The following is a 26,726-nucleotide window of genomic DNA, read 5'->3' on the forward strand; positions in this document are numbered from 1 at the left end:
AAACGGCCGAATTATTCACCCCGACTTTATGCAGACCTTTTCCTGCCAGCTTCCTGGTAAAATGTCAGCAAGAAGCCGGGGTGAGCAGTCTGTGAACGCTGCGGAATATTGTCAGGAACATCTACCGCGTGCGAGTGGGCGGAGTGAACAATGTATCATGTGACCGGTTAGTAACCAAAAGAGCGGCACGTAACAGGACGATTAAAAAAAATCTGTGGTTGATGAAGAAGGATAAAGTACAAGACGACAATAGCAAAGATGTCTGCAGAGAGATGAAGAGATTTGGGAGCTTCTGGCTGTGAGGGCCGACGCTGAAATTGTCCGCCAGTTGCAGGGACCGCAGCGTACTTTTCACGTCATGTCCCGCCTCATGAGACAGGGAAAATCTGCCGCTGTGAGGGACGTGTCTGAAAGGGCAAATTTTCTGGAAATTGTCAAGTGTGCATTTGTGAAAAGGGCTTTGGTTTAAGTTAAGCGTCCTGATAATTGGACACTTTGTCCCGTCTGGCTTTTAACTTCACCTGGTAGAATATAACAGTATTTGTGTTGTGTGTTATCCCTGGGAATAAAGTGACACACACTTTTAGAAATACAGAAAAGCACCATGAGCGTGGAAAGAAAAGGGCACACATCTGATTCACTGGGAAATAAAGTGTCCTCCATATTAGCATGCACATTAAGAACCTAACAATTACATTGGGCTTAAAATAAAAAATTTTCAATGCAGGTTTGGTGGGAAGATTTTTTTGATTCACGTTTATTTCCTTGCAATGACACCTCCCCACCTACATGTGTCTGTAGGTGCTGAAGATTTTTCTCACCAGACAACTTTCCTTCCTTCAGCTTTGCACTTGCAGAGCAGTGTGCACAATATGAACCAACTCTCTCTTAGTCAGTATTTATTCCTGTTTGGGTGCACTGTACATGAAAATGTTTGATGAATCTCTGGTGAGTCAAGCTTCTCTGTCCAAACAGTAAACATCTTTCTCTTGATCCCACAAACACATCCTACTCTCTGATGCCGTCATGCTGAGCAGATCAAACACAGCAGGAGCGTCGCACTTCACTTTCCCAGGTGCTTGTCTTGACATGTCCTCAGGTGGAGCAAAAGGTCAGCGGCAGAGCAGAGAGAGGAAACTCCAAATATGCACAACAACCAACAGCCAGTGGGCCTTTTTCACAGGGCGACCTTTAATAAGCCGTTCAAGTGTCTCTGTATACTACAACCAGTATAAACCATACAAGCTAAATGGAATTCAGCCATGATTTTGATATTATTTACACTTGTGTGTCTCCTTCTGTGACAGGACAAAATTTCTACCGGGAAAAAAAGTGGTTGTTTTCTCTCTTTGTACTAAAATGCAAGTTAATGATGTCACCTTTGACCTTTTTTCAGACCGATAATTGATCACATGATTGAACAATTTAAGGAATAGTTTGACATTCAGGAAAATACACCGTGCGATCTTACGGTTAACCGCTGTGGGATCGTATTTTGGGGAAAAATGTGTACGTGTGTTAGTCAGCAGCAAGAGACAAATGATATTTCAATCCTGTTTGAAGTGTGCCACAAATTACACATATGATGTTGCAATATTGTGCAGTTTGATTTACGACTGTTGAAGTATTAAACATGCACACACCCAAGACTACACACCTAAAAGTGGAGTGAGTTAAACACTCAACAAAACCTTTTAGAGCCACACGTTAGCTCTTATGAAACCAACAGACTCTCCTTTTGAAAAACTTACTACACGGTCGTACTTGGTGATTTTTTCAGCTCTACTTGTTTTATTGTAAAAGAAGAAGATGGAATGTGCCAAGATGGCAGCCATGTTGGTTTTGGAGACGTATTGTGCTAAAATAGAAAAGAGATCAAGTCCACTGAACTGTTTCAAACAGAACTTAGTGGTACTTTTTATGCTTTTTATTTTATTTTAAAACTGGAACCTGTTTGCTGTGCTATAAATTAATAAACATCATATATGTAATTCTTATTAAAAATAGAATTTGTCAATACACCATACATATTTTTCCCAAACGAAGATCCCATTGGGTCCACCAAAAAGGGAAGGCTCTATCTGTGTATCTGTGCTGTCTTTCCGAGAGTTTGGTGAGAGGATTGATATCTTACTCGTATATGTTTGTTGAGCATGATACTGCTGCTAGCAGCCACTTAGCTTAGCTTAAAGACTACAAATGTGGGGAAACAGCTAGCTTTGCTCTGTCCTAAGGCAACAAAAATCTGTCAATATCAGCATAAGCACACAGAAAGAGATACATCATGTTAAATAGGGAGCTTTAAAGGTGCTGGTTGGTGTACTTTACACTGTTTCCAACTTCTCCCAGCTAAGCTAAGCTAACCAGTGTAGGAAGCCTTAAATTTAATAGACAGACATGTAACTATTGGACAGGAATAAAAACAAAAAAAGGCTTATTTCTGAACATGTCAAACTATCTAGAAATGACTAAACAGATGAATTTAGGATACATTTAAGTTATAGCTTCACCTGTGGTCATGTTTGTAGAAGAGAGGAGGTACAGAGAGGAGGCAGTCACGTAGGCAAGGAGGAGGCAAAAGGATAGTAGGAGATGAAGTCACAAAACTGAGGAGGATGAAGGGAGCACACAGACAAGAGGAGTAGGAGTGTAATGTATGTGGGAAATGTTAGGAGGAGGCAAGCGTGGAGGAGAGGAACCCACAGACGAGGAGGAGGAGGCGAAGGAGCGATGTGACAGCAGACAGCAGAGGTCCATGATGAGATGTTTTCTGTGTATTGTTGATGTGTGTGTGGTTGTGACAGTGTGACAGTCGTACGAAATACTTCACCCGCCCGCTGGCCTTCACTTCCCACACGCTGCCACTCAGAGTAAATGAGGAGCGCAGAGGAGGGACGAAGAGGAGACGGATGGATGAACGGACAGAGAGAAAGGTGGGATGACTGATTGGATGGAGAGAAAGGAGGAAGAAAAAAGAGGCTACCTTCACTCCACACACTTGTGCTCTCCACTTCATTTCCCTCCATCCGCTCTCCTGCTCAGGCTCTTGAGTAATTACTGCTCCTTTCTTTCTCCCTCTGCTGCCTCCTCGGAGCTGATGTAAGAGCTGAAGGGCCCTTCATTAGAGAGGAAGAGGAGGATTGTGGGAGAAAAGAGCTGTGTGTGTTTCTGTGTGATGTTAGAGTGCCACCGTCCATTCCTCTGGGACAAAACACCTGTTGATTGGCCTTTCCTTTCTTCCCCGTGTAAAAATGGCGGCTGCTGGCTCCCTGGCTGCCTCGCTGTCGCAGTTTACAGGTAAACACGGCGCCTCTCATCACCCGCGGCGGTAACGGGTCTCCACAGCAACGCCGTGACGCGGCAACCGGGAGTGAGCGGGGCGACAAATACTGGAGGCAGCGGCGGAGGCTCCGGGCAGCAGCGGCAACGGCTAGTCCTCTTCGAAGATCGTATATTGAGATGATGAGTCACCATGAAAATAAAATATAATAAAAAGTTTTGTTTACTTGTTTGTTTGTTTGCATCCGAAACTCAACTGACTGCAGCAGATATTCTCATAAACCCCTTGTTATACATACATTGAATATATTGTTTGTTAAATTAGTATCAACATATTTAACATGAACGTGAAGGCCAAAATAGAAGTTTCTGACAAAAATATATATTTCTAATTTTATCACTGTATTTACTCAGTAAATGTAATTCCTCAGCATAAAGGTATAAATGCTGTTTCAAATTTCAGGAATCCTTTGTTATTCACTTATTTTTGTTGGTCTGAGAGTTTTCAACGTCCTATGGGTTGCAAAAGCCACTAAATTGCCAGAAAATGAACATATCTAGCACATTACCTGGAATAGTCAAGGCTAATTTAGCCTAGGATCGATCAGCAATTAGTTAAGCATTATGTCTACAAATGCAAAATGTTATTTTGAAATCGCACAACAATCACTTTAATCATTTTTGTGTTTTTATCTTTGTGTTATGTTGTTGTTTATTTTGTGTCCTTGTTTAGTTACCATTAAATTAAACAATATGTATTAGACTATCAGAGTTGTGATTGTTGATGTACATGTCCATAATTAAACAAAAATATAATACAAGTTACTGTAAGTTTATAATGGTCAAAATCAAACTAGCTGTGCACCGTTTTTCGCTCAATGATGCTGTTTTAGCTCCAACAACTCATAAATTTCCTCCCAGCTCAGCATTGAACTGTGAGGGAAAAACAATCTTCCGAAAAAACATAGACGATCTTTGGCAACAAGTGGGCGTTCAGTTCCTCTCCCCCTCCCTCCCTCCGTGGGTCAGCGTGGGCGGCCCCGTGTGGCAGGAGTAGAGCGAAACACGACACCCCGACGGAGTGAGGAGGGGGGGTTGAGAGAACACGAAGTGAGTGAGTGGAAAAAGAAAAAGTCCGTGCCGGAGAAAGAGAGGCGCAGAGAAAGAGGAGAAAGAGTTGGCTTTTGTTTTTTTGTTGCTTTCAGAAGCGCTGCTGTTCTCAGAGTGTTGGTGAGGATGATGATGTGGAGGAAGAATCGACCATGCGACATCGTTTCAACAAACGGGACGAAGATTTAGACTCGTCGCATTCCGTTGCTCCAGCACCGACAAACGGCAGCAAACTTCGACCTGCGCCATTCAGACCCGGGCGGCTGGATTTCCCCCCAGAGAGTCGGGGCAACTTTTCATCACGTCCCCCCTGTACTTCTTCGGCTTTAAACTTTTTCAGCAAACGCGAATGTCTCGAGATAAAACCCTGAAGCTTATGCGAAGTTAGCGGGGCTTTTTTTGAACTCTAAAGCCGGGGCTGGCTCTTTCTAAGAAGCCACTTGTGAGAACAACACCGGAGGAAGGAGTGGGGTGTCACTGCTAACTTCGCGAGCTAACTTGGCTAACGGCTGGCTAACTGAAGTCTAAACGGCTGGCTAGCGTCTAAAGTTACAAGTCGACGGAGAAAGTGCCTGAAGGAGGACCTCGAAGACGACAACAAAGATGAAAACCCCGGGAGACACGGGTAAGTCAATGGCAACAGTTTTTTAATACATTAGCCCTTTATTTCTTCAGACGGAGCTGCTGCTTTTCTTCAAATGAAAACAACAGCAGCGCTTAGCTTTCGCGGCTAGCTGGTTAGCACGCTAACAAACTCTCCGCTCCAGGGGAAAGTGTGACAAAATTATGGCGCTAGGCTGGGGTGGATCCATCCCAGCCTCTTGTTATTGTTTCAACAAAACTTAAAAAAAGCTTCTCCAACTCACAAGGACCGCGTTGCTTTCCAGTTCAAGTAAATCCAGCAACATCAAAGTTTATTTTTAACTTATTTCCTTGAGATTTAGCTTAAATCTGATGTCTGAAGCTAACATGCACGATTTACAGTGAGGGCAATGAAGGTAGCATAATTTCCCGGATCGCTGGTAAAAGAGTCAAAGTGCACTTACCCTGACTGGGATAGCTTTGCATTACAGGTTTGATAATAATTACAATAATAACTTTATTTGTATAGCACATTTCGTGCTAGATCCAACCCAATGTGCTTAACAAAACAGGATCAGAATCATACATTAGCAATTTAAAACAAAAATAATAATACATGAAAAAAAGACCAAACAAAGCAAAAACAAAACAACCAAATCAACTTGATAAAAACAAACATTAACATATTATCAAAGATTTCATAAAGTGGACCCTAATTAGCTGACTTTAAATTAAGTGGAACAAAAGATTAAAACAAAAACTGCTTGTAACAGCAAGTGAGTGACTGTAAGTTTCACAGCCTTGATAGTGCACCCACAATGTTTCCTCTTCAATCTAAAGAATAAAGGCAGAGTGTGAAGAGGTGTGTGGGTTATGTAAAACCAGTTAAATGATAAGTTTACTCAGCAGATATTTCTTTTAAATGAATGTCAGAGCAAAGTACACGATTTATGCTCATATATGTGTTGTTTGCATCTTCATTATTTTACAATTTCCCTGTATCATTACACCACAGCCTGCAGAGGAAGATACAAACTGGTTGCATGATTGGATTGGGAACCCAGCTGCGATATCAGTTGATAAGTTTTGGGTTGTAGAGAAGGTTAACCGAGATAACGTGCTAGATAACGTATTGTGTGACACTCTAAAAATAAACAAGGAAACATAGATTGTCTCTTTGTTTACAAGGTTCAGCATTCTGTAAGACTCTTTGCAAGTTTCACCTTTGACATGGCAAGTATAATTAACAGCTTTACTAAAGCTGCTTCAGGAATTGAAACACATTTCAACTCAGAATTCTTCAGAGCTACTGTTTCAAATTCCACTCATTTTTTCCTACACTTTTATGGTCGTAGAAATGATTATGATTTTGCTTCTGTAATTTCTCCTCCATTGTGCATTTAAGGTGCGCCTAAATTCAGTTTAGTCAGAAGTCTTGCATGGCAATCTTGGGCAGACAAAGATCCAGTGCACATAATGGATGTTTAAGAGGGGAAAGCCGCAGCACAACACAACATTATAATTAGAGATATGACTTTCAAGTCTCTGCACTGCTTTAGATGACTTTTTATATCACAAAAGAATTATGAGAAAACTTGAGCTGAAGCAACCCAGCTGAGTGTGTCAACCATGAAACAACTTTATTTTAGATCATAACTGTTATGGCCTTCATGCATAAAATTCTTAGAAGGCGTTGGGTAATGTTGAATCATAAACGTTCAAATATAAGTTCTTCATTTTAGGAAACGGTTTCATAACGTACAGTCTGACCATAACAACTCAAATTGACTAATACTTTGAATATGCGAAACAGCCAGTGCATTTTTAGATCAAGGCTCTGTCTAACGTGTCATTGTGGTCTATTTAGGACGTCTGAACATTGTATTCTCTTCTAATGACTTCCATTATCCAGAGGCTCGGATTAGCAAGGTTATGCTGCGGACTTCCTTTTTAGTTTTAAAAGTAGACACCCTTTTTTAGACGTGCATTAGAGGACTGCTCCTTTTGTCTATTTATAAGTGATGTTCTTGTTTGGTTTTGCTGCTTGGCCGCAGCAGAAAGTAGTTTAAGCTGTTGTTGGTGCGTCCGCTCGGCTTTTTAATGACAGACAACTTGGGTTTTAGGTTTCCAATAGTTCCTATTTTTCAGCTTTTACAGAGTGATTCATACCAACTTCCCATGTTGCTTTTGAGTGAGTCACACGTCTAAATGAAGCTTTTGCAATGACATCAGTATGACGTACTGTAGGTCATTTTAGTTACGTTTTTTTTGGTACTGAGACCCATTAGGGCTATGTGATTAAATTACCTCCATGGAGGATCAGGATAAAACTAACACCAGTGATGATGATTAACTTTAACTTGTAGAGGAAGATAAAACAGCCTGTTACAAAGCACAAATAGCATAAACAGCCAGTTAGTCTCTCGTATTCGCTTGCACATGAAGCACTTGCCCACTTCTGACTGCAAAGCAGTGTTTGAGCTGCAGGTGAAGGACGCGGATATCTTCTGTAAGAGAGAGAAAAACAACATAGTGGAAACAAGTAGCCTAAAGAGACTGTGAAAGTGACCCCAGTTGTTTCCTAAGGATGAGAAACAGTTGGCAAAAATATTCACATAATGTTCATTATATGGCAGCTCGGCTAGCAGCCCCCTCACAGGACATCCTGTGTCCACTGATGGTTGAACTCATTTTAATCATGAAACCGCTTTATTTGGAGATTTACCTGCTTTGTTACTGCATCCAGAAGACACCTCTTTGGATAATTAGTTAAAAACCTTGTGAATGATGAACTTTAAAGACCTAAGAACAAGCCGAGGTCCTGCGAAAAAGCTGAGCTAATGTAAGCAGCATCTCAGCTTGCAGCTCCTCCTGACTGTCTCAAAGAGCGCATTTAAGACACTTTATTCAGTGTTTTAAGTGGTTATAGTTATCTTTACTTGTAAAAAACGCAAACACCAATTAACAAACTATATCCAAAAGATTAACTACTTTACTGTCTATTGATATATAAAGAAAAAAATCATCATTTTCATCACTTAAGACCCTCGCTTACATGAAAGGATCCCCCTGGGTATACCTGATGTGTTACCACATCACATTATGCATGGAGCAACACGGACCCTTTGTCTGTCCTCTTTGTGTTTCCCTCTGTGTTGGAGCCTGTTGACGACTTTATGTATATATGGGTCAACCTCCACTCTCTTCCTATCAGGAAGTCAGCAGTCTGGCCCCACCAGCTCCAATTTTCCACTTGTGTTACTCCTTATATCAACACACAGCCACATGTGAGACGTCACAGCTGTAGACGGCCCAGGCATGCTTTGTTGCACCGTGTGTGTGTGTGTGTGTGTGTGTGTGTGTTTTGTGCATGTGTGTGGAGTGAAAGGAGCCATACATGAGCAATTAGCTGGTGTTAAGTCTGGGGAGTGCTGGGCTGCTGTTTACGACTGTGAGTGTATTTATGTGTTTGTGAGTGTAAATGTGTGTGTGCGCAGTGCAAACCTGTCTGAACGTGTGCGCCCATATGTCTGTCGGTGTGCTCGGTGTGCGGCTCTACCTGACATTGATGTGGTCACAACAAAGTGAGTGTTTGACTTTTACTAGCCAGACCAAATTGCCCTTGAGGAAGACCATTTGGTTGTGGGCAGCTGAGTCAGTCTGTTGTAATTACAGGAAGAACAATTAGACGTTAACTTCATGCAGATTCAAGTAGTTTTAATAACACTAGGCTGAAGAACCAGGGGCTCATTTGCTAAAAAATATGACGCTGTGAGTTTCCTTTGGGAAGGACTCTGTTGTGTTACCGTCTCAACATTATACCGAGTTTTGCTGTTGGCACCGGCTGCAGCAGAGAGGACACAATTACACCACGAGTCGAGGCCAAGCTGTTTTTCCCAGGGAACATTTGGAAGAGGTGCCGGTGATGTGGTCGTGCTGTCTTGGGTTTCTGGGACACCCTGTCTCTCTGCCCTTTAGTGGACAAGCTGTGGTGTCGGGCTGAAATTTGTTTTGTGTTTATTCACCAAATTTTGAAGAAGAATGGATTATTGTAGGGCGTCAACTGACATGTACTTTCGCCATTCATTAACCTGCCCATTATTTTCACAAACCCCAATCCTTTATCCTGTTAAATGTCAAAAAATTGAGTAATTGACTCATTGACTCATTGACTCATTCTTTTGTCCATCCAACGGTTCAGAAGCTAACGACTCATCATTTGCTGTCAAAAATGGCACAAAGGCAGGAAGTCCTTAAATGTAAGAAGCTGGAACAAGCAAATATTTGACATTTTGGCTGGAAAAATGTCTGAAAAGTTTAATGGATTCCAAAAGAAGTTGGTAAATTGAGCAGTGATGATTAATCCATGAGCTGTCAACCAGTAAATTAACCCCCAACTATTCGTTAGAGTGGTTTTTAAATAGTAAAAACAGGTGATAATATTGTGATTCCAGCTGCATATTCTCTGGTGTCTTTACTCCTGTCTAACATTAAACTGAACATGTTTTAATAGTGGACACACTCAGCCATTTGACTGCAGTATTTTAGGCTTTTGGAATTTTCTGACATTTTGTAGACTAAGCAGCTTGTCGCATAAAAATCAGCTGAGTAATCAACAACTGAAATAATCACACGCAGACAAAATCCATTAAGGAGGAAAATGTCATTACCAAAAAAACCCCTAGATTGCCATCGTTCCTCACAGGAAATACCTTTTCCCTGGCTTTCCTCTCATTATGTGGTTACTGTGAGCGATCAGGTCAGCGCAAAGGTTGACCCGATCACATTCCTGATTACTCCTGAGCCGAGCCCGGGCACGCAGACCCTGGAAAAAGCCCCCGCGCGGTGACGACAGCATTTCTCTGGTGTGTTGTGGAGCGGCGGCTCAGGTCAGTGCCGCTGTGATCGTCTCTCGATGTTACGGCAGGCCTCTCTTCCTGGAAGTGTGTGTGTACAGTGGCTCTGGTGACCCATACAAAGCAGAGAGAATAGACAACAGGTTTGCGCGAGCTGGGACATGCTGGCCAAACAAACACGGGGGCCTCACGCACAGGAAAGCCTGACAGTCAGTGTGCAGGTTGGCTGTCGATGGCCTGCTGGTTTTTCTAGCTTTAAAACATTGGAGAGACGTTTTTCTGGCGATTATGCTTCAAAGAGTGGTTTCAATTTGGTGCTATTCATACTTTTTTGATTGGCGTTGTGTACAAACATCTAATTTTGGAATAATTCGCACACAAGTTAAGGCAAGTGCAAGATGACACGGTTTGTGTAGCAGCTTCAAAGTCTCAAGCTGAGTTACAACTCCGTTTTTTGGCTCTTTAAGTTTTTTCTGGACTTTGTATTTACTTTAAAAAAATGTAGACCAACTTGTTTACAATCAGGTTTTGCATCATACAACACAATCATGACTTGCTGTATACGGAGTTACACAAGTATGTAATTTAAGCTAACATCTATTTAAGGATGCACAGTGGGAGCCTGTAAGATTTAAGGGCACTGTGATGCGTGTGATGCGACAGATCAGACAGCTACAGTAGTTTCTTTTGATAAAATGTGGTAATTTCCCTTTACAAACTACACTTCTACATCTGCCTGCCTCATCTGCTCCGACTGCAATTAGCGAACTCCTACATTTCCCAGGATGACTGTTAACTAAACCCACAGACTGATTGGGCTCGTAAACTTCAGCTGTGGGCTGTACATGCAGGTGGAAAAGCAATAACAACAGAGAAACCGTTTCCGATGGAGAATAAATATGAGGCACTCTTTTCTTACACTCTTCACTCTTACTGAGTTTTGGTCTTTCGAGGCAGCTGTTTGAGGAGGAGTGGGTCCCTGTCTCTTTTATGATAAATGTCTCTCTTGATGGTTGTTGAAGCCTTTACTCTTTGATCAAGAGGCTGACACAAACACCTGACATTTATGATGATATTACAGATGGCTGAATCATGTTTTATTTTGGCACCACATTGTCTACATTTGGCCAGTTACTCATAGGGATGATAAAAATACGCTTTCAAAAAGAAGGGAACACATCCAATAACTGTTTCTGGCTCTTTTGAGGGTTTAAAGACTGGCTGGGTGTCATTTAGGAAATTATAAACAAGTACAAATATTTGTACCTGTAAAGCAACTGAGTACTTCATTTGATAGCTATTTTTCTATTTGATTTAATACCCTAACTCCTTCCTTTGCCGTGATAGAGAGAATCTGAGTTAGGAATATTGTTACGCCTAGGTGTTCCTCTGCAGTCTCTTTACATGTCATGTCTGTCTGAGGAATTTGCAGCTCTATAAAAGAGGAAATGCATACTTGGCTTGGATAAAGTCTTTATCTGTGTAGTGTCATTTGTATAGTACATGTGTTAAACGTCTCTGTCACACAGCCGTGCTTGCTCGGTCGGTATCTGTAAGTGTTTATGATTGAGTGAATCTGTTGGCTCCGTGACAGTCGGCCCCCAGCAGGGCAGATGAAAGGACAGAGCGGGTCAAGTGGAACCAAAGGCTCGCTTCGCTGAGCAGATAAGGAAGGCGTCTGCAGCAGGGCACATATCTCTGAAACACCTGACAGGATACTGAGGTTTCCTGCATACGACTTGCCCCATCGCCACAACTCTTTTGCATTAACCTGCCCACTTACTGTATGTCGTCTAAATGACATTTACAGCTATTAGACTTGCTTCCTTAGTCAACGTGTCTTGTGTATAGGCATACAAAGATAAGTTGCCCACTGCCCCCATGGTTGTTTTGATACAGAATCTACAATTACAAACTGAGTGTCTCCTCTGTGCAGCAGGAGAGTGGCACGAGCCAGACTTCACTCATCAAGTGGCGATTTTAGGCACAGTCGATCAACAGGACGGTGACAGAGGTTCTAAAGTTAAGATCAAATTAAGTGTCGTGCGAATATTGGGCGCCATCTGTGGATATCTTCTGCAAACTGTCTGGTGCGATCAGTAACACCGGTATCGTTTATAAACTGTTGAAAATACTTCTTCAACGAGGCGTCTCGAGAGCGTATTTGAGTGTCAAATGTGGATAAAGCTCTGTGCTCGATAGGGGGAAAATAACACGGCAATATCTTTTTGCATCAAGTAGAGATTAAGCATGTACATATATATAATTTACAATCATAATTTGGGTGCTTAAAAAAACCTGTTTTCCTCTTTTGAAACATAAACCCCTTCCTACTTCTACCGCACTTGGTTCAGCCCTTTGCCAGCCCCTCTGAAACCAGTTATCAAGAGTTAAGAGGGACCAGGGAGAGATATATGCGAAGAGTTGCGATCACGTCATCTATCATTTCCTGTAATGCTTAAATGATCTGCGTAGGGAAAGTAAAACATGCTCCAAGACAAGGTTAAAGTCTGAAACTCAAGAGAAAAACAGATTTATTAATATGCAGGAGATATGTGCAGCTAATCTGAATGCTGACACTGATCCTTGACATTGCAGGCAGACGCCAGTTTGCCCTTGTAGCTCTTGGAGGTCTTCGAATCAAACCAAGGCTGTGTGAGAGTGAGAGGTAGATCTGTCTTTGTCTGGTGTGTTTTGGCTGGAGTCATCCTTACTCAAAGAGGTGTGGAGGGCTGGCCTGTGTGTTATGGCTATCATCTGTGGTTCGTGGAGTCTGACAGGAGGGAGGGAGGGCGCTCTGGTCGGTTTGGCTTCGTTTATGGCCCGAAAGATTGAGCCAAGCCTCCACCAACACGCGAGTCTGCCTTCTGCACTCTGCAGAAAGGATGAGGGGACAGACTAGGTGTGGTCCTGTATGACTCTGTATTACTTCTGCCAGTTTTAAAGTAGTTACAACCAAGTTGCTGTCAGAGCAAAAATAGCCTAATGCCATATGTTTTTAGGGAGTTTGTTTTAGCTGTGAGGAGTGGTTAAAGGGAGCCTGCCAGGTTATGTTCTTGCAATTAGTGAGGCCTACAGTAGGTGGTAAAAACCCATGTTGTAATGTCTTTTACAATGAAATGGGAGCATTGACACAAAATAAAATGTGACTGTGGCATTCACTGGCAATCCAGTGGAAAGTCATCAGTAAGAAAAAGCTCACATGATGTAGAAACCAGTCGTAAAATTATAGGAATAAATTGGATGCATTTATTCAAAAGGGACCACCTCGCGAGCCGCTGAGGGGAGACCCTGCCAGCAGGTCGCACAGGGGAAAAAGAGCACAGTGTGGTTTTTGTGCTTGTTTAAAGGAGGCCGATCCAACTCAGACACTTGTTGGTGTTGCACCTGCGTTTTAAGCCCACACTGCTTGATTGAAAATGTTAAATGTTGTGCATAAAGACATGCTGTATCATGCCACAAATTACTCACTGAAAGCATTTGGTACACATCTAAAAACTACATTCTACAGACCACACTCTGTTGGATATGTTGCCCCCTTAAAGGGCCAGTTTGCTGATTTTCAACGTCTGTCCTATCATGCTATTTGGGGAGCTAATGCCATTATGGTTGAAAAAAGATGTAATTTTGCTGTGTGCCTTTGGAGGACGCTATCCGCTTCTCCAGTGGGCCCTGGAAAACCTCCGCCAGACGACGCAAAGTGCGTCGTCTGGCGGAGGCAAGGGAGTTTGCTAAACTTCACTTCCTCAATCAAAACGCCCGCCTCCGACGTCATGTCTCGCTTAAAATTGTCAGGTTTGAAATGTAGACTGCAGACCTGAAGATTTTTTAGACGATCCACCGCTATATTCTCGTCGTATTTCAGATTCTTCTCAGGGTCATTGCCTGAACCGATCAATGTCCTTGACTGGAAAACGGTAGTATTTCACTCCAGCGTCTCTCGCTGAGCCATTCCTTCCAGAGGGAGGGGAGCAATGCATGCTGGGTGTTGTAGGAATGTAGAATGGGTGAATCCACGAGCTGTTTGTACAACTTTCTCCACAGCTATGGTGCCAATTTCAAACATTATTGCTTCTATCGATTACAGAGAACACCAGCTTTGACTGACGGTGGCTTTGTCCAGGGGCCAATTGCTCCTTTAACCTTTTTTAAAAGGCAGCACAAAGTCGACCTAACAGTGTAAATAAAAACTGTTTAAGCCTTCATGGACTGTAAGTGTGTCAACGAATCTCAGTTCTGTTTTTCTTCAAACGACACCATGCTTCATATATCACCAAATACTTTCCTCCTCTGAATGTACACTCGGATTGTTTACATTTACAGCCTCTGCAATCGGGGTTTAACAGTGAAGAAGCTGGGTAAAGACCTCTAGATTCCCTCTGAAGAAAGAATTGAAATGGACTCGCGTAAAAAGGGGATTATTAAAGGAATTTTTACAACAATGCATGTGCACGACTGAAAAGACTCAAGTGTCAGAGTGGATGCTGTCCACGGGTTGAAGGGAAAGATCAAGACTTGTAAAAACGTCCTTGTATCCAAGACTCATTGTAGCTGGCTCTGAAAGGCATATTTCTGATATTATGAAACATGTTTCCTGCAGCTGATCTTCACTGATGTCGGTGTGCAACCAAAATGTCTTTTTTTTACAGCACCCAGACTTCATTTGAAAGGATACTTCTTACTAAATCTTTAAATCTGTGTCACGACACGATGCTCAGTCCAAAATGTTACGAAAATAAAGTAAAGGTGAATGATGTCATGTTTTGTCTAAATAAAGTTAGCAGGGTTGGTTGTTCATCGCTGACTTTACCGGCAGTTATCTTGTCTTTGGCCCTCCGGAGTCGTTACACGAGTCAAAGTCTGCGGAGGGAAAAGAAGTGAGAGAAAGTGATTCACAGAGAGTTTGCTCCAGTCACCAGCCTGTTGGGAACCCTGCGGTTTTTATCTCTCTCTTTATGGCTGTCACAACTTGTCCTGGGACTCTGTGGTTATCTGTGTGTGGTGTGTTTATGTTTGATGTGACTGCGTGTGAGGATTTTCATATCTAAATTATATGTGGGTTTTTGTTAGTTCAAGGCTAAATGCCTAAAAACTGGCTTGACACCCCAAACCACCTAAATGCAAATAGTCAGAATAACGCTCACACCCTCTCTGTTTCTCACACACGCCTTTGCCTGGTTACACACCCACATTAAGACCCATGACTGTATATATAGATGGACGACACGTATCCATCTGCTCCCATTGTACGGAATTGATGCCAAAATAGCCCCTGTGATAGGCGCTGCCAATCTTGCGATGGTGACGTCAAATGGAGCCAGAGACTGTGCAGTAGAGATCGGCGGGTGGCGCTGCCGTAGCCTCTTCCGCTAACCAAAACGCACTTACCAAAGCAGCAAATATCCCGCACGTCTGCGTGTTTAACAGCAGAGCAGCTTCTTGTGCTGGTCTGAGGTTAACGTTCACAGGTATGGAAACTTCAATGACTGTAATGATTGTTTTAGTTACGTTTCCTCTCGCCATTCGTCCTGCACTCCCTTAATCCGGAACAGATCGGCTGCAGGAGCCAGATTTGTCAACAGAGCTGTCAATCATCGTTTTGACCGCATCAAATAACTAATTAAAAATAAACTTGAACATGTGGACATGAATCAGCATGATAATAACTAAACTTGGCGTGTATTTAGATTTTATAGTTTATAGACCCATGTCCCACCTGTTAACATGGAGGAGGCGGGTTTATGAGCTATACTGCAGCCAGTGAGCAGGGGGCCTTCGAAATGTTTTGATGCCATCACATGTGCAGTCCTCATCGGAGAGACTCAATGCTCTTGCTGCAACCAGACCGATCCTCACACCAAAGATTTCATTCCAACAACCACCTAAGGATTGGTAAAATAACTTTACAATCACTGCCCAGGGGGCTGATTAGGCTCAGTGTGTGAAAGTAAAAGAGAATAACAATTTCCCTCTACACATTGAGCTTTGAAATTTATATGATGATAATGATAATAATCCCATTAAAACCTGGCTCTTTAATCTGGACTAGAATCCAACATTTTGCCGGCTCAAACGTCAAAATTAGTTGTATTTATTCCCAGCTATATTCCACACCAATAGTAGCCAAATAGGCAGAGAAATAATAATCATTATTAACTCACAATAAGTTGTCATAGGAGGGAGAGACGAATCAGATGTTCATGCTACATGTCAGGGTATTTGCTAGTGCAACTTCAAGCCAGTCCTGTTGAAGGGAATGTATGGTTAGGGCTTGTCTTGTTAGCTCCTTCAAAGAAAACCATAAATTACATCAGTGATAAGAGTGGCACCGTTTGATCAGGTCAGCGCTGTCACTCGGCCATAAAGCTGAGCGTACCGCTTCTCCCCGTCTGTCCTTTCTTTATCGCCCAACACACACAAACTCAACTGTTGTTGTTCATTAAAACATAAAGCTTTAAATCTCGGCGATCTAAACGTCTCATACAAACTCGCTTGATTGATTACGATTCAGCTAATTGAAACAAATGACCTAAATGAGAAAGAATGCTGAATCATTAACCAGAGAGCAGGAATATGGCTTTACATGTTGAATTTATTAAGTTGAAAGCACTGCCCTCGTTCATTTGTTAACTCATGAGACAAAGATTTGTGACCCGTTTCTTTCCCCGCTGTTCTCTAAACCCAGCAGCAGTGATGAATGACTCTGGTCTCTGTTTTATTGAAATGCACAAGTCGGTTAGTCCCTCAGACACTCACTCACTCATCTCGCCCACTCACAGCATGCACACTTTATTAGGGGACCTGGACCCCCCACATGCCATGAAAATGGGTGATGTCTGTCTTGCATTAGGACACACACACACACAGACACGCTCTTTTAATTTTCTCACTACAGCTAGCGAGCGGGGCTTGCTCATTTGGGCTGCCATCTCCCTGCGGTGACGCCGTTGTGCCTCTGTCTTTAATGTTTTAACACAGGCAGCGAGCCGCTCAGTCTAGAGACTAAAAGATCCAGCTTTAATGCAATAGACTGAGGAATTAAGACTGCGGTGGCTCTGCCAATGAGGAAAGGCTGACTAACGCGCCCAGACATCACACATGTAGAAAGTCCCCTCGCAGGCTGTTTTACATTTTAAGGAATTCACGGACACGTTCATCCAGAGCGAATTACTGTCACTGTGATTCGGCTATAAGCTACAAGTGTTAGATCAACAACGCTACGAGCCAATATTAAAGAGTGACAGCTTAGTTTAGAACCACAGCGCGCGCAGTGTTCTGCCTGTAATAACAAGAATTCATGTTCAAGTTGAGAAGAAAATGTCTTCATTCCTGTCAGTGAACCTTCAGGACTTGTACACAGATTAAGGGATGAGGGTGGGATTGTAGAAGCTGTACCTGATTTTCAGGAGTGGTTTGAGGTTTCAGTTTGAAGCTACATATGCACCAGTGTGTTCTCATTTTGAAAATGGATAACTTTTACCACCCTTAACCCTAATGTCCCCACTAATCTGGCATATTCAAAATCCCTAATGTGGAGACCACGGGCCCATATAGAGGCTTTTTAAAACCATCACCCACATGCTCACGTTCACTTCCTTATTGGGTCTTATCACACCCCAATCACTGATCACTCACGTGAGTTTTGACTACCAGCATTTCAATGTGAATAACAAATAACAGAAATCTCTGGTATAACTTCTCGTAGTATTTTCTGCAACCAGGCAATGAACAGCAGAGTAGATAATCTGCTTCCTGTTTTAAAACCGTGCACACACGCCCTGTGTCAGGTACGATGATGGTCACATGAAATGGGTTTTCAGGCGTCTGAAAGTGTGCTAAAACACTCATGTGAACTAAGATAATTTCCATTTATACCACTGTTTTAAAATGAGACTAACGGAGATTAACAAGGACGTTAGACATTGTAAATATGGTTAATCAGATTTTAATCTTTAGGAGCAAAGAATTAGCTTACTGTTTGTTCTTCGGGCACTGATCTAGACCTAATAGAAGGTATAATAAGCAGAGTTTTTACCATATTGTTACTCAGCTACTGTTAATTTGGCCTACTCTGTGCACACAACACCTATAGTCCGTCTGTAAGCCTTTAAAAAGGTTTTTATCCTCTGTTGCTCCATAAATCCAAATTCATGGTTTAATGCTGGGGGATATAATACGTGCAGCTTGTTGAGTCCTCTGAGGCAGATGTGCGATTTTAAAATATACACTATGAATAAAATGTACTTCTACCAGCCAGGAGTGTTAATCACTCCGCAAATATGCACCCTCCTGCCTGATGTTTGCTCTTGACGCTCTCTGATAGTAAACGTCGCCATGTGGCGCTGGCTTGTCTGGACTTTTATGACTTCAGGAGTCTTGAGATACAATTGAAACGTTATTTAAATTTGAACGAACTGTGAAGTCTTTATGTTACAGTCACGTCCATAAACTGAACCTCCAGCATTGTCGCGCTGGTCGTCCTGCTAGTGATAATCGACAGTGGAGCCTCTTTGTCTGTGTGGAAAGATGCTGAAAGGAAAGCGGCATTATGGGAAAGAAGTGGAGGGGTAGGCGAGAGGAGGAGATGAATTTGATTGGCAGGGAGTACGAGAGTGAGTCACTCATCCAGCTCCCTGGATTTGGAGCTGCGGGCCTATTCTGGGCTGTGGTGACACGTGTGTGTGTGTGTGTGCGTGTGTGTGCGCGCACGTGTGTGTGTGTTCACATCGCTCAATCCAACAGCTGAAGTCACCAAATTTTACTTGCTGGCTTAACCACTGCAAGCGTGTGTGTGTGTGTGTGTGTGTGTGTGTGTGTGTGTGTGTGTGTGTGTGTGTGTGTGTGTGTGTGTGTGTGTGTGTGTGTGTGTGTGTGTGTGTGTGTGTGTGTGTGTGTGTGTGTGTGTGTGTGTGTGTGTGTGTGTGTGTGTGTGTGTGTGTGTGTGTGTGTTGGAGGAAAATGAAAGTAGTCTGGCAACCAAACCACAACACAGAAGCCAGATTCAAATGCTGATATTTATCTTCTCTCTTTCTCTCCTGCTCTGAAGTCCCTTCCAATTAACCTCCGCTCTTCAGATCACTCAAGTTTGATAGTATACACCCTCTACATTTCTGACACATTCAACGTTTATCTATCGATTGCAGAATTCAGGGCGTTTAGTCTTTATGTATGTGCTTAGAAAAGAGCAGAGCAGCCGACGTTACGTTTCCTCTTTCCCACATATATGTGTCTTTATTTACAAGAGCCTTAATATCTGGCTTGATGAACCTTTAGGAAGCGTGACGCGTCTGATTGCAGTGATTTCATCCAAAGCCTTCCGGTTAAAGGGAGGTCTAATTGTTCAATCTCCCAGCTGACTGCCCAGTTTGATGTAATTACCAGCAAAGCAGCGGCCTGACTGTGGAGCCGGCTGGTTTGTTGGGCATCACGTTGGTTGACTTCACTCTGCAGGGTGCCAGCCTGCCTTATTTCCTGCAGACAGACAGTGTGTAATAAACATCTAGTTAGGTGTTTTTGTGTGCGCTCAACAATGTGTGTTTCCGTGCAACAGGTGATCTGAATCAGTGCTGCCTCAGTGCACCTCTGCATAGACACAATACAGTCATATCTCTGTCTGTCTGTCATTCCTTACTCACACTTTTCTGCACACAAACACACACAGTTCTGTCCGACCCTGACAATAGGAAACAAGTCTCCAGCAATGCAGTCAGGTAGCCAGGAGCTCATTACAGCTGAATGTTTTATGGGGTTGTCATTTTCTGGAAGGAAAGCAAGCTCAGACGAGTTACAAAACCACGTGTGCATGCATGTATGTTTTCTTTCTTCTCCAGGAACACAGACATGAAGAAGATAGAAGTTTGAGCTCTGAGATCATCACTTATGTTTGCTTCTCGCTCTTTTGCATTCCTGAGTTTAATCTGCCTTTTCGTCTTCCCTTCGGGGCCACCAGTTCTTTAATTATCCGTCTTAAGGAGATGGAAAGGTGCAGCCATCAAATGACAACGGCAACAAGGTTTTTACATCATAAAACAGCTGGCTCCCTGCTGAATGTTACCGGAGCTTCCCGACATGTCAGAGTATGATAAGTGACTGTTGAATGCCACACACACACACACACACGCACACACTGCCGGGACTGACTTAATCACCGCCTTGGCTGCCTCCAAGGTGCTGCGGAGTTCTCCAGGACGTGACAGGTTTCTGTCTGGCGAGGTTCAGGCGGTCGCTGTGTCACCGATTAGAGTGGTTCATCCGTCTCAGTTATAGCAGCGATGGTTTGAACTCTTAAAGGCTTCTCTTTGCTTTATCTTTGTTGCAAACGGTCAAACTCTTCACCCTTTTATTTCTGCATTGCAGCTGTCTGTGCTCTTAAAGCGCTCACCCAACTCGGGGAGGATTTGTTTAGTTTGGACCGCTCACAGTCTCCGGGAAGCATCTTTCACAGCACAAGCTATTTGGATGATAGATTACTGAGGAGGAAAGCAACCGCATCATCCCAAAGAAAACCAGTGGGCTGATTTAAGCCACATCATGCCACTTCATTGATGGCTACTTAAAGCTCCAGCATCCTAGCATCACTCATTGTCCAGGCAATTTTAAGTCATTTATAACCTCTTGTTTTACCTATTTTCTGTCATTCTCTCCATTTCTGTGCAGCTACTATTTCTGTCAGTATTTCTTTTTAGTCTCTCCCACCTATCGCTGACCCCGTCTCCCCTCCTTCCTCTATCAGCCTGTGCGTCCGTCTGTCTCTCTGTGAGCCTTATGTAATGGAGGCATCATGTGAGAGCCGAGGTGAGGGTTCACATCGTGCACCTGCGGATGACCATCCTGCTTTCACTTTGATCTCTGCTGGATTCCCTTTCTTTCTCTCCTCCTCTACCTTTCCACCTGATTTCCTCCTCGTCCCGTCTGTTCCTGCGACTCCTCCCTGGCTTTAAGCCCACTGGCTCCTCGAATCTAAACTCCCATCCTTTAAGGGTAATTATGAGATCAGCTGAATGAGGAGCACGGGGTTTTTAAACACTAGTTTGAGGCTCAGGAGTCCTCGATAAAGCACTGTTAGATTGTCTGTTATTGTCTGTTGTGATCCCAGTGTTGTAGACAGGTAGTTTACACAGCAAAACAAAAATGGTAACCAAGACAAACAGGGCTTCTCATTTTACATCAGACCTTAGATTTCGCTACGTGAAAAGGTTCAAACACGAGTGTGGAAAACTTTTACAATAATTTTCCTGCAGATTGTGACTTTCTGCACATGCATATACCTTTAACGCCCAACAGAGATGCCCCTTTTCCTGCTCTCTACCCCTTTATTTCCTGCCTTTCTGTGCCGTCCTGATCCCATCCCTGATAAACACCATCCAGATTTCAGTAGTCAGCCAGCCCCCCGGCCATTTAGCTCGGCCTGTTACCTCTGTGCGTTGCTCTTCGTGCCCCTGAATCATTACCCTGCAGACAGACACACACCGACCTTTCCAGTGGCTAAATATAGACCCAACAAAGAATGGGAGGAAGGGAGGGAAAAATAAACGGGGGGATAGATGGATGGATAGAAAAGCACGTTAAGGAAACTTAACATAGAGTAAGAGAGTAGGAGGCCATTTGTGTTTACGCTCAGCCGCTGCAGGCCTCCTGGACAATACCCCAATGATGGCTATCGCTTATTAGGAGCACGAATCCAACTGCGGTGACGTCAGAGACCCTAAGAAAAGCAGACCTGCGTGTTTAAAGCCTGCGTGTTTTTCTTGGAAAGGAGAACGCAGGTGGCTTGGGACTGCAGGCTAATAGTAAATGAGTTTTTCTAGCCTGTACTTTGCTATATTTAGAATCCAATGAGGCCTGAAATGGTGTGTTTCACGTCCGCCTGACAATCAAAAATTCCTCCTGTCTGGAGTACAGAGGGCTTTGGGTTCATTTGTCTACTTCCCGGACTTGTATCTTTTGATAAGTGCCATATACCAATTGAACGTAGCTGTAAAGCAATCGGTGTAATTTAGCTCACATTGGTCAGCACTAATGGTTAACCCGGCAACGTATATGGACTCTTTGAACTTACACGTACTGTACACTGTAAAAGCTCTTTAGGAGTTACCCTGAAAGGTTGTGTTCCAGTTACACGTTTCTCACGTTCCCTGTGAGCACAAAAAAATTATTAGTTTCATCTGTTCTTTAATCTTAGATTTGATTTTGTGGCGGCCACTGATGTTTCACTCCATGTGTAAAAGAGGTTGGTAAATAGTTCAAGACCCAAAATTAAACTTCCTCTACAAGAGTTTGGCCAATTGACGTTGCCGTCCTCCATCTTTTAAAGACATCTACCATCTTAAAGGAGCAGTTCGCCCCTGGAAAAAGCCGCTGTCAGTCAAAGCTGGTGTTCTCTGTAATCAATAGAAGCATTAATATATTAAATTGGCGCCATAGCTGTGGAGAAAGTTGTACAAGCAGCTGAAAGGACGCTGGAGGGAAATACTACCGCTTCGCTGAAGGCAACGGCTCAGAGCGGTACAGAATCCAAAACCCGACGAGAATATACCGGTGGATCGTCTAAAAAACCTTCAGGTCTGCAGTCTACATTTGAAACCTGATGATTTTGAACGAGACATGACATCGGAGGCGGGCGCCCTGGATTGAGGAAGTGTAGTTTTGCGAGCTCCCTGGCCTCTGCCAGATGATGAGTTTTATGTAGTCTGCCGGAGGTTTTCCAGGGCCCATTGGAGAAGCGGATACCGTCCTCCAAAGGCACAGAGCAAAACTGCTTTTTTGTTTTCTGCCATAATGGCATTAGCTCCCTGTAACAGCATGATAGGACTGAGGTTGAAAATCAGCAAACTGGCCCTTTAACATTTTGGAGCCGTGTCCAAGTCTGCTGCTTAATGTTGGTCCTTTTCCCCCCTCTTCCACAGCCTACATGATTCTTACCTGTGCTGTTTTATTACCTTCCTTCATTGTCTGCGGTCAGATTTCCACACAGTCACATAAAGTAAAACTGTGCGTCCTGCTTATATCCAGCTATAAAATCCCAGAGCACCACTGCTTCTCAGTTGGCAGCAGAGTGGTTGCCACATAATGTTACCACCATCTGATTGAAGTGGTTTAGCGGACTGCACTGACAGTAAGCAGAGAGTGTCGGCACAGCCTCACACTCTGCCCTCCCTTACTCTCGCCTTTCTCTGCTTCATCACAGTTAATTCTGTGGTTTGTTGTCATTTTGATCCTCAAAGGTTTACGGAGTTTGCAGCCTGTCTTGCTGTTGTTCCTGCATTGCTCAGTGTAAAACCACTCAGGTCAAAACAAACGTGTACCCCACCCCCTCAAAAAAATGACACCATCATCCATCTCCCTGACACTTGAGGAGACCTCTCCCAACTCTCCCCACCTTCTTTTAAGACAACTTATCCCTCAGGTTGTGCAAAAAACGTTGGCCATAGGCAGCGAGTATATTGCTGTGTAAACACATCGTACAATTCAGGCTCAGTCAGGTTGGTGTCCTTTCCTCCTTCCCTAAGGGCTAAGCTAAACGTTGCAGGTTTCTTGTAGCCTAATTGTGGTAGTTTTTGTTCTTTCTTTTGCTGTCCTCGTCCCTCTCCCACTCTCTCTCGCTTTGTGTCTCAGCCTCTCTGTATCTGTTTTTACTCGCAGTACATTAACCACCAGCTGCAGCAGATGCATCTCCAACTGGACCCGCAGCTGTGCATCTATCAAAATGCACCATCAGCTGTGATGTCTGACTTTCTGCATGTCTATCAATGTTTAGCCTCGGGATCAAAATGTAATGAATGTACAGGATTTAAGACTCCAGGTGGAGGTGGAAAGTTTCTTTTTCCTGGGCGTACAGGACAGGGCATCGTGTCCTTTCTGTTGTAAACACAGTGCGACAGTAAAGCTGCAGAGAGAGGTCTCTACTGTCCGTACAGCCTTAGACAGATCACACCCTCACACTGCAGCTCTCTGGATCCGAGCCCAAACTCTAAACTCTTTTGGCAAGTTTCTGTTATTGAATCATATTTTGTCTTGTCTGTCGTGACTCGACCATTTATTTTTAGCGCTAAAAGCTTTTGTTGCTAGGAGACGTTGTGTCTTAGGAGAGGCTGAGCGAGGGAGGGACAGAATGAAAGAGAAGAGGAAGAAAGAGATGGCAGTGGTGTTGAGGGGGAGAAAGGCGGAATCTGTGAACGACGAACGCACAGGCTATGAGTCAGCAGGGACATCTGCAACACACACACACAAACACATGCAGTGGGCATGGTTGCTATTCCTGTGTTCTTTGTCTGTGTGCTCTGTGCACCCACGCATGAACCCACTTACCTCTCCCCACTAACCTGTGTTGTGTGTGTGTGTGTGATAGAGAGAGAGAGATATTAGCTCGCCCACTTTGATTTAATCCGCTCCTGCTGTGTGGTGTATGCGTCAGCGTGCGTCTGTGCGAGTGTTCTGCATGTTCACATGTGTATTTCTCTTTCCGGCAATCAGCAGTGTACCCCATTATACAGCAGCGTGTTGTGTCTGTGTCACAACGCATAACCTGTCCCCAGCGACAAGAGCCTTATTGTCTGCTGTATGAATCATATGCTCGAACCCCATTAGTAATCTGCCTCCAAATGGTTATTATCGACGCTCACAGGCAGCTTGTCTGTCTTCTGGCTCGTTCTCAGAGCACCATGGGAGATCAGATAGCAGCATGTGGTTAGTTAGTCACCAGGAGTCGGTCTGTTTTTGAGGATATTTTATTCTGTTTCTTAACCCTTTGAAAACAGACCTCCTGCAGGCAGCAGCACAAACATCCCCGGGGGATTGTTGTTTGCGTATTCCTGTTTAAAATGATCTGTAGTATAAAACATGATCGCTCATTTACTTTTGCTGAGGAAGCGAAGGCTTCCCTCTTAAGTGCCATCATGTCATATGTTCCTTTGTTGGTTACATTTGATACACATGTAACTACACCTTTTCATCGTGCTCCTAAAGATGAAGATTTCTCAAACTCAAAAAGTGAGTGACCAGTGAACTTTTTAGAGAGTTAAGAAATGTTTTGGTCACAAAAACCATGTCAGATTTTTTGATAATAATTTTTTTCATTACATCATAAAGTATTTTGAGTCCTTTATTAAAATATATCTCCGGATGAGGTTGTACACATTGTTGGAATATGAAGAATTTGAAGATACTCCATTCATTACATGAAGCAAAAATCCCAGTGTAGGCACTGGCTGGCTGTTTCTATTGAGGAGTTCAAACAGTTCATACTTTTATGAGATATTTTTATAGTGTTTAGAAGCGCAAGGTCGTGAAACTGCAGCGCCACAGTATCTGCAGAATCAGGAGTGAATGCTGCACATAACTTTCTTATATATTAAATGTTTGAAGTTCAGTTTGTAGAAGAGATATTTCCCTGATCATAGATGTGCTATAAAGCACGTGAAGACACACACACTCCTGAGTAGTCACTTTGATCATTTATAACACACAGACCTCCCACTGGGAAAAACAAAGCATGATCCATTTATGCTCAATGAAAGACACGTTTCCCAGCACACACATTATATGTGAGAATGCATTATTGTATAGATCAAAGAACACAATGTTAGCTACGTAATCAACCAGATTTATATCAGGAAACATCTTAAATTTCATAAAAAGGAAAGATACATTTAGACCTTATTTGTTCGTCTCTAAAAACATCCCCTCAATTGTGAGTGATCATCGAATGAAGGAATCGGTACTTCTTTTATTGGGGACAAGTGATGGAAATGGTAAGAGAACTGGAAAAGTAAAGGATGCCACTCAGCGCCACAGGAACTATTGCAAAGTTTGGGCCTTTGTGGGCACTAAACGTCACATCTCTTAAATCTATCCTAAAGGAAGAAGCAGACTGCATTTTTTCTGTGTGTATCTCAAGGCAACATGCATGTGCAGTGCTTGGAGTTACACTATTGACTGTTTTAATGCACTAAAAATCAATTAAAAATGTGCCTCCAGTGCACTTGGCCTTTAGTTGCACTGAGGCGGAACTGTATTGTGAAGGTACAACATTCGAAAGTGCATCTCTGTGGCTTCCTCTCTCTGTATGAGTGGCCTCTCAAAGGTCTGAGTGTAGTCATTTGTTGTGGTAAGATTTCCCATTTTTAGTCACTTATGTATTTCTGGAACAACAACCACCACCCCTCCTTCTGCTGCCACTTCCTCCTCGACCAGATTACTTCCATACTGACACACAGCTGCACGCCTGATAGTGGACTTTGTTTTCATCGTGTCCGACTTCATTACATTTTCCATGACTCATCTTGACTCCTTTTTACACCTGCTATTAAACTGATCTGGATAAGGAGAGACACATGTTGAGGCTGGCTGTAATTGCATTAATCACTGCGCTCAGAATCTGATCAAACGTATCAGTGCATTGATATCAGCAGAGTCGGCTATTCGTAAAAGTCCCTGAGTGTTGCTGGTTCCTCTTTCTGAGAAAGAACCACCCATGTGGGCAGGAATGTCATGACTCACTCTGGTGTCGACTCCTCACCTTCGCAGAGAGACTGGCACGATGTGTTTCCACCAGATGTTGCTCCTTAAACTGATCCACTGTGAAGGAGCTGCACACACACGACCAGGAGGTGTTTGCGTACTTTTAGACTATAAAGAACTATAAAAATATCCTCTGTTGAGAAGTCACTTTCTGGCTCACTGTATGATTTTTAATACATGTTTCTTTAACTTTACTGTTTCCCAGACATTAAGAGCACATTTTGTGCACGTGGAAAAGTCATAATTGTTTTAATTACCATCTGGGCTCCATATGTAGTTATAGCTTACTTTACCCTGGGATTAGGGTTGCCAGGTATGTCCTCCTCCTTTTACAACTCCTTCTTTTCTGCATTTATGTTGTCTTATCTGTTCTTTTGTCAG

At 43.1% G+C, this 26,726-nt stretch overlaps 1 protein-coding gene across 1 annotated transcript in view; it reads left to right on the forward strand.

The window, feature by feature from the left end:
* The first annotated feature begins 4,366 nt into the window (after window positions 1-4,366).
* The window catches only part of erf (Ets2 repressor factor), a 36,356-nt gene continuing 13,996 nt past the window's right edge, over window positions 4,367-26,726 (forward strand). The window contains exon 1 of the mRNA XM_069681557.1: window positions 4,367-5,014. Coding sequence (XP_069537658.1) covers window positions 4,993-5,014 — 22 coding nt within the window. The 5' untranslated portion in view covers window positions 4,367-4,992. The remainder of the gene's footprint in view (window positions 5,015-26,726) is intronic.

The sequence above is a fragment of the Semicossyphus pulcher genome, unplaced genomic scaffold (assembly GCF_022749685.1).
Source record: "Semicossyphus pulcher isolate SPU_LCO1_2020_fin unplaced genomic scaffold, fSemPul1.0.p SCAF_5, whole genome shotgun sequence".
NCBI lineage: Eukaryota > Metazoa > Chordata > Actinopteri > Labriformes > Labridae > Semicossyphus > Semicossyphus pulcher.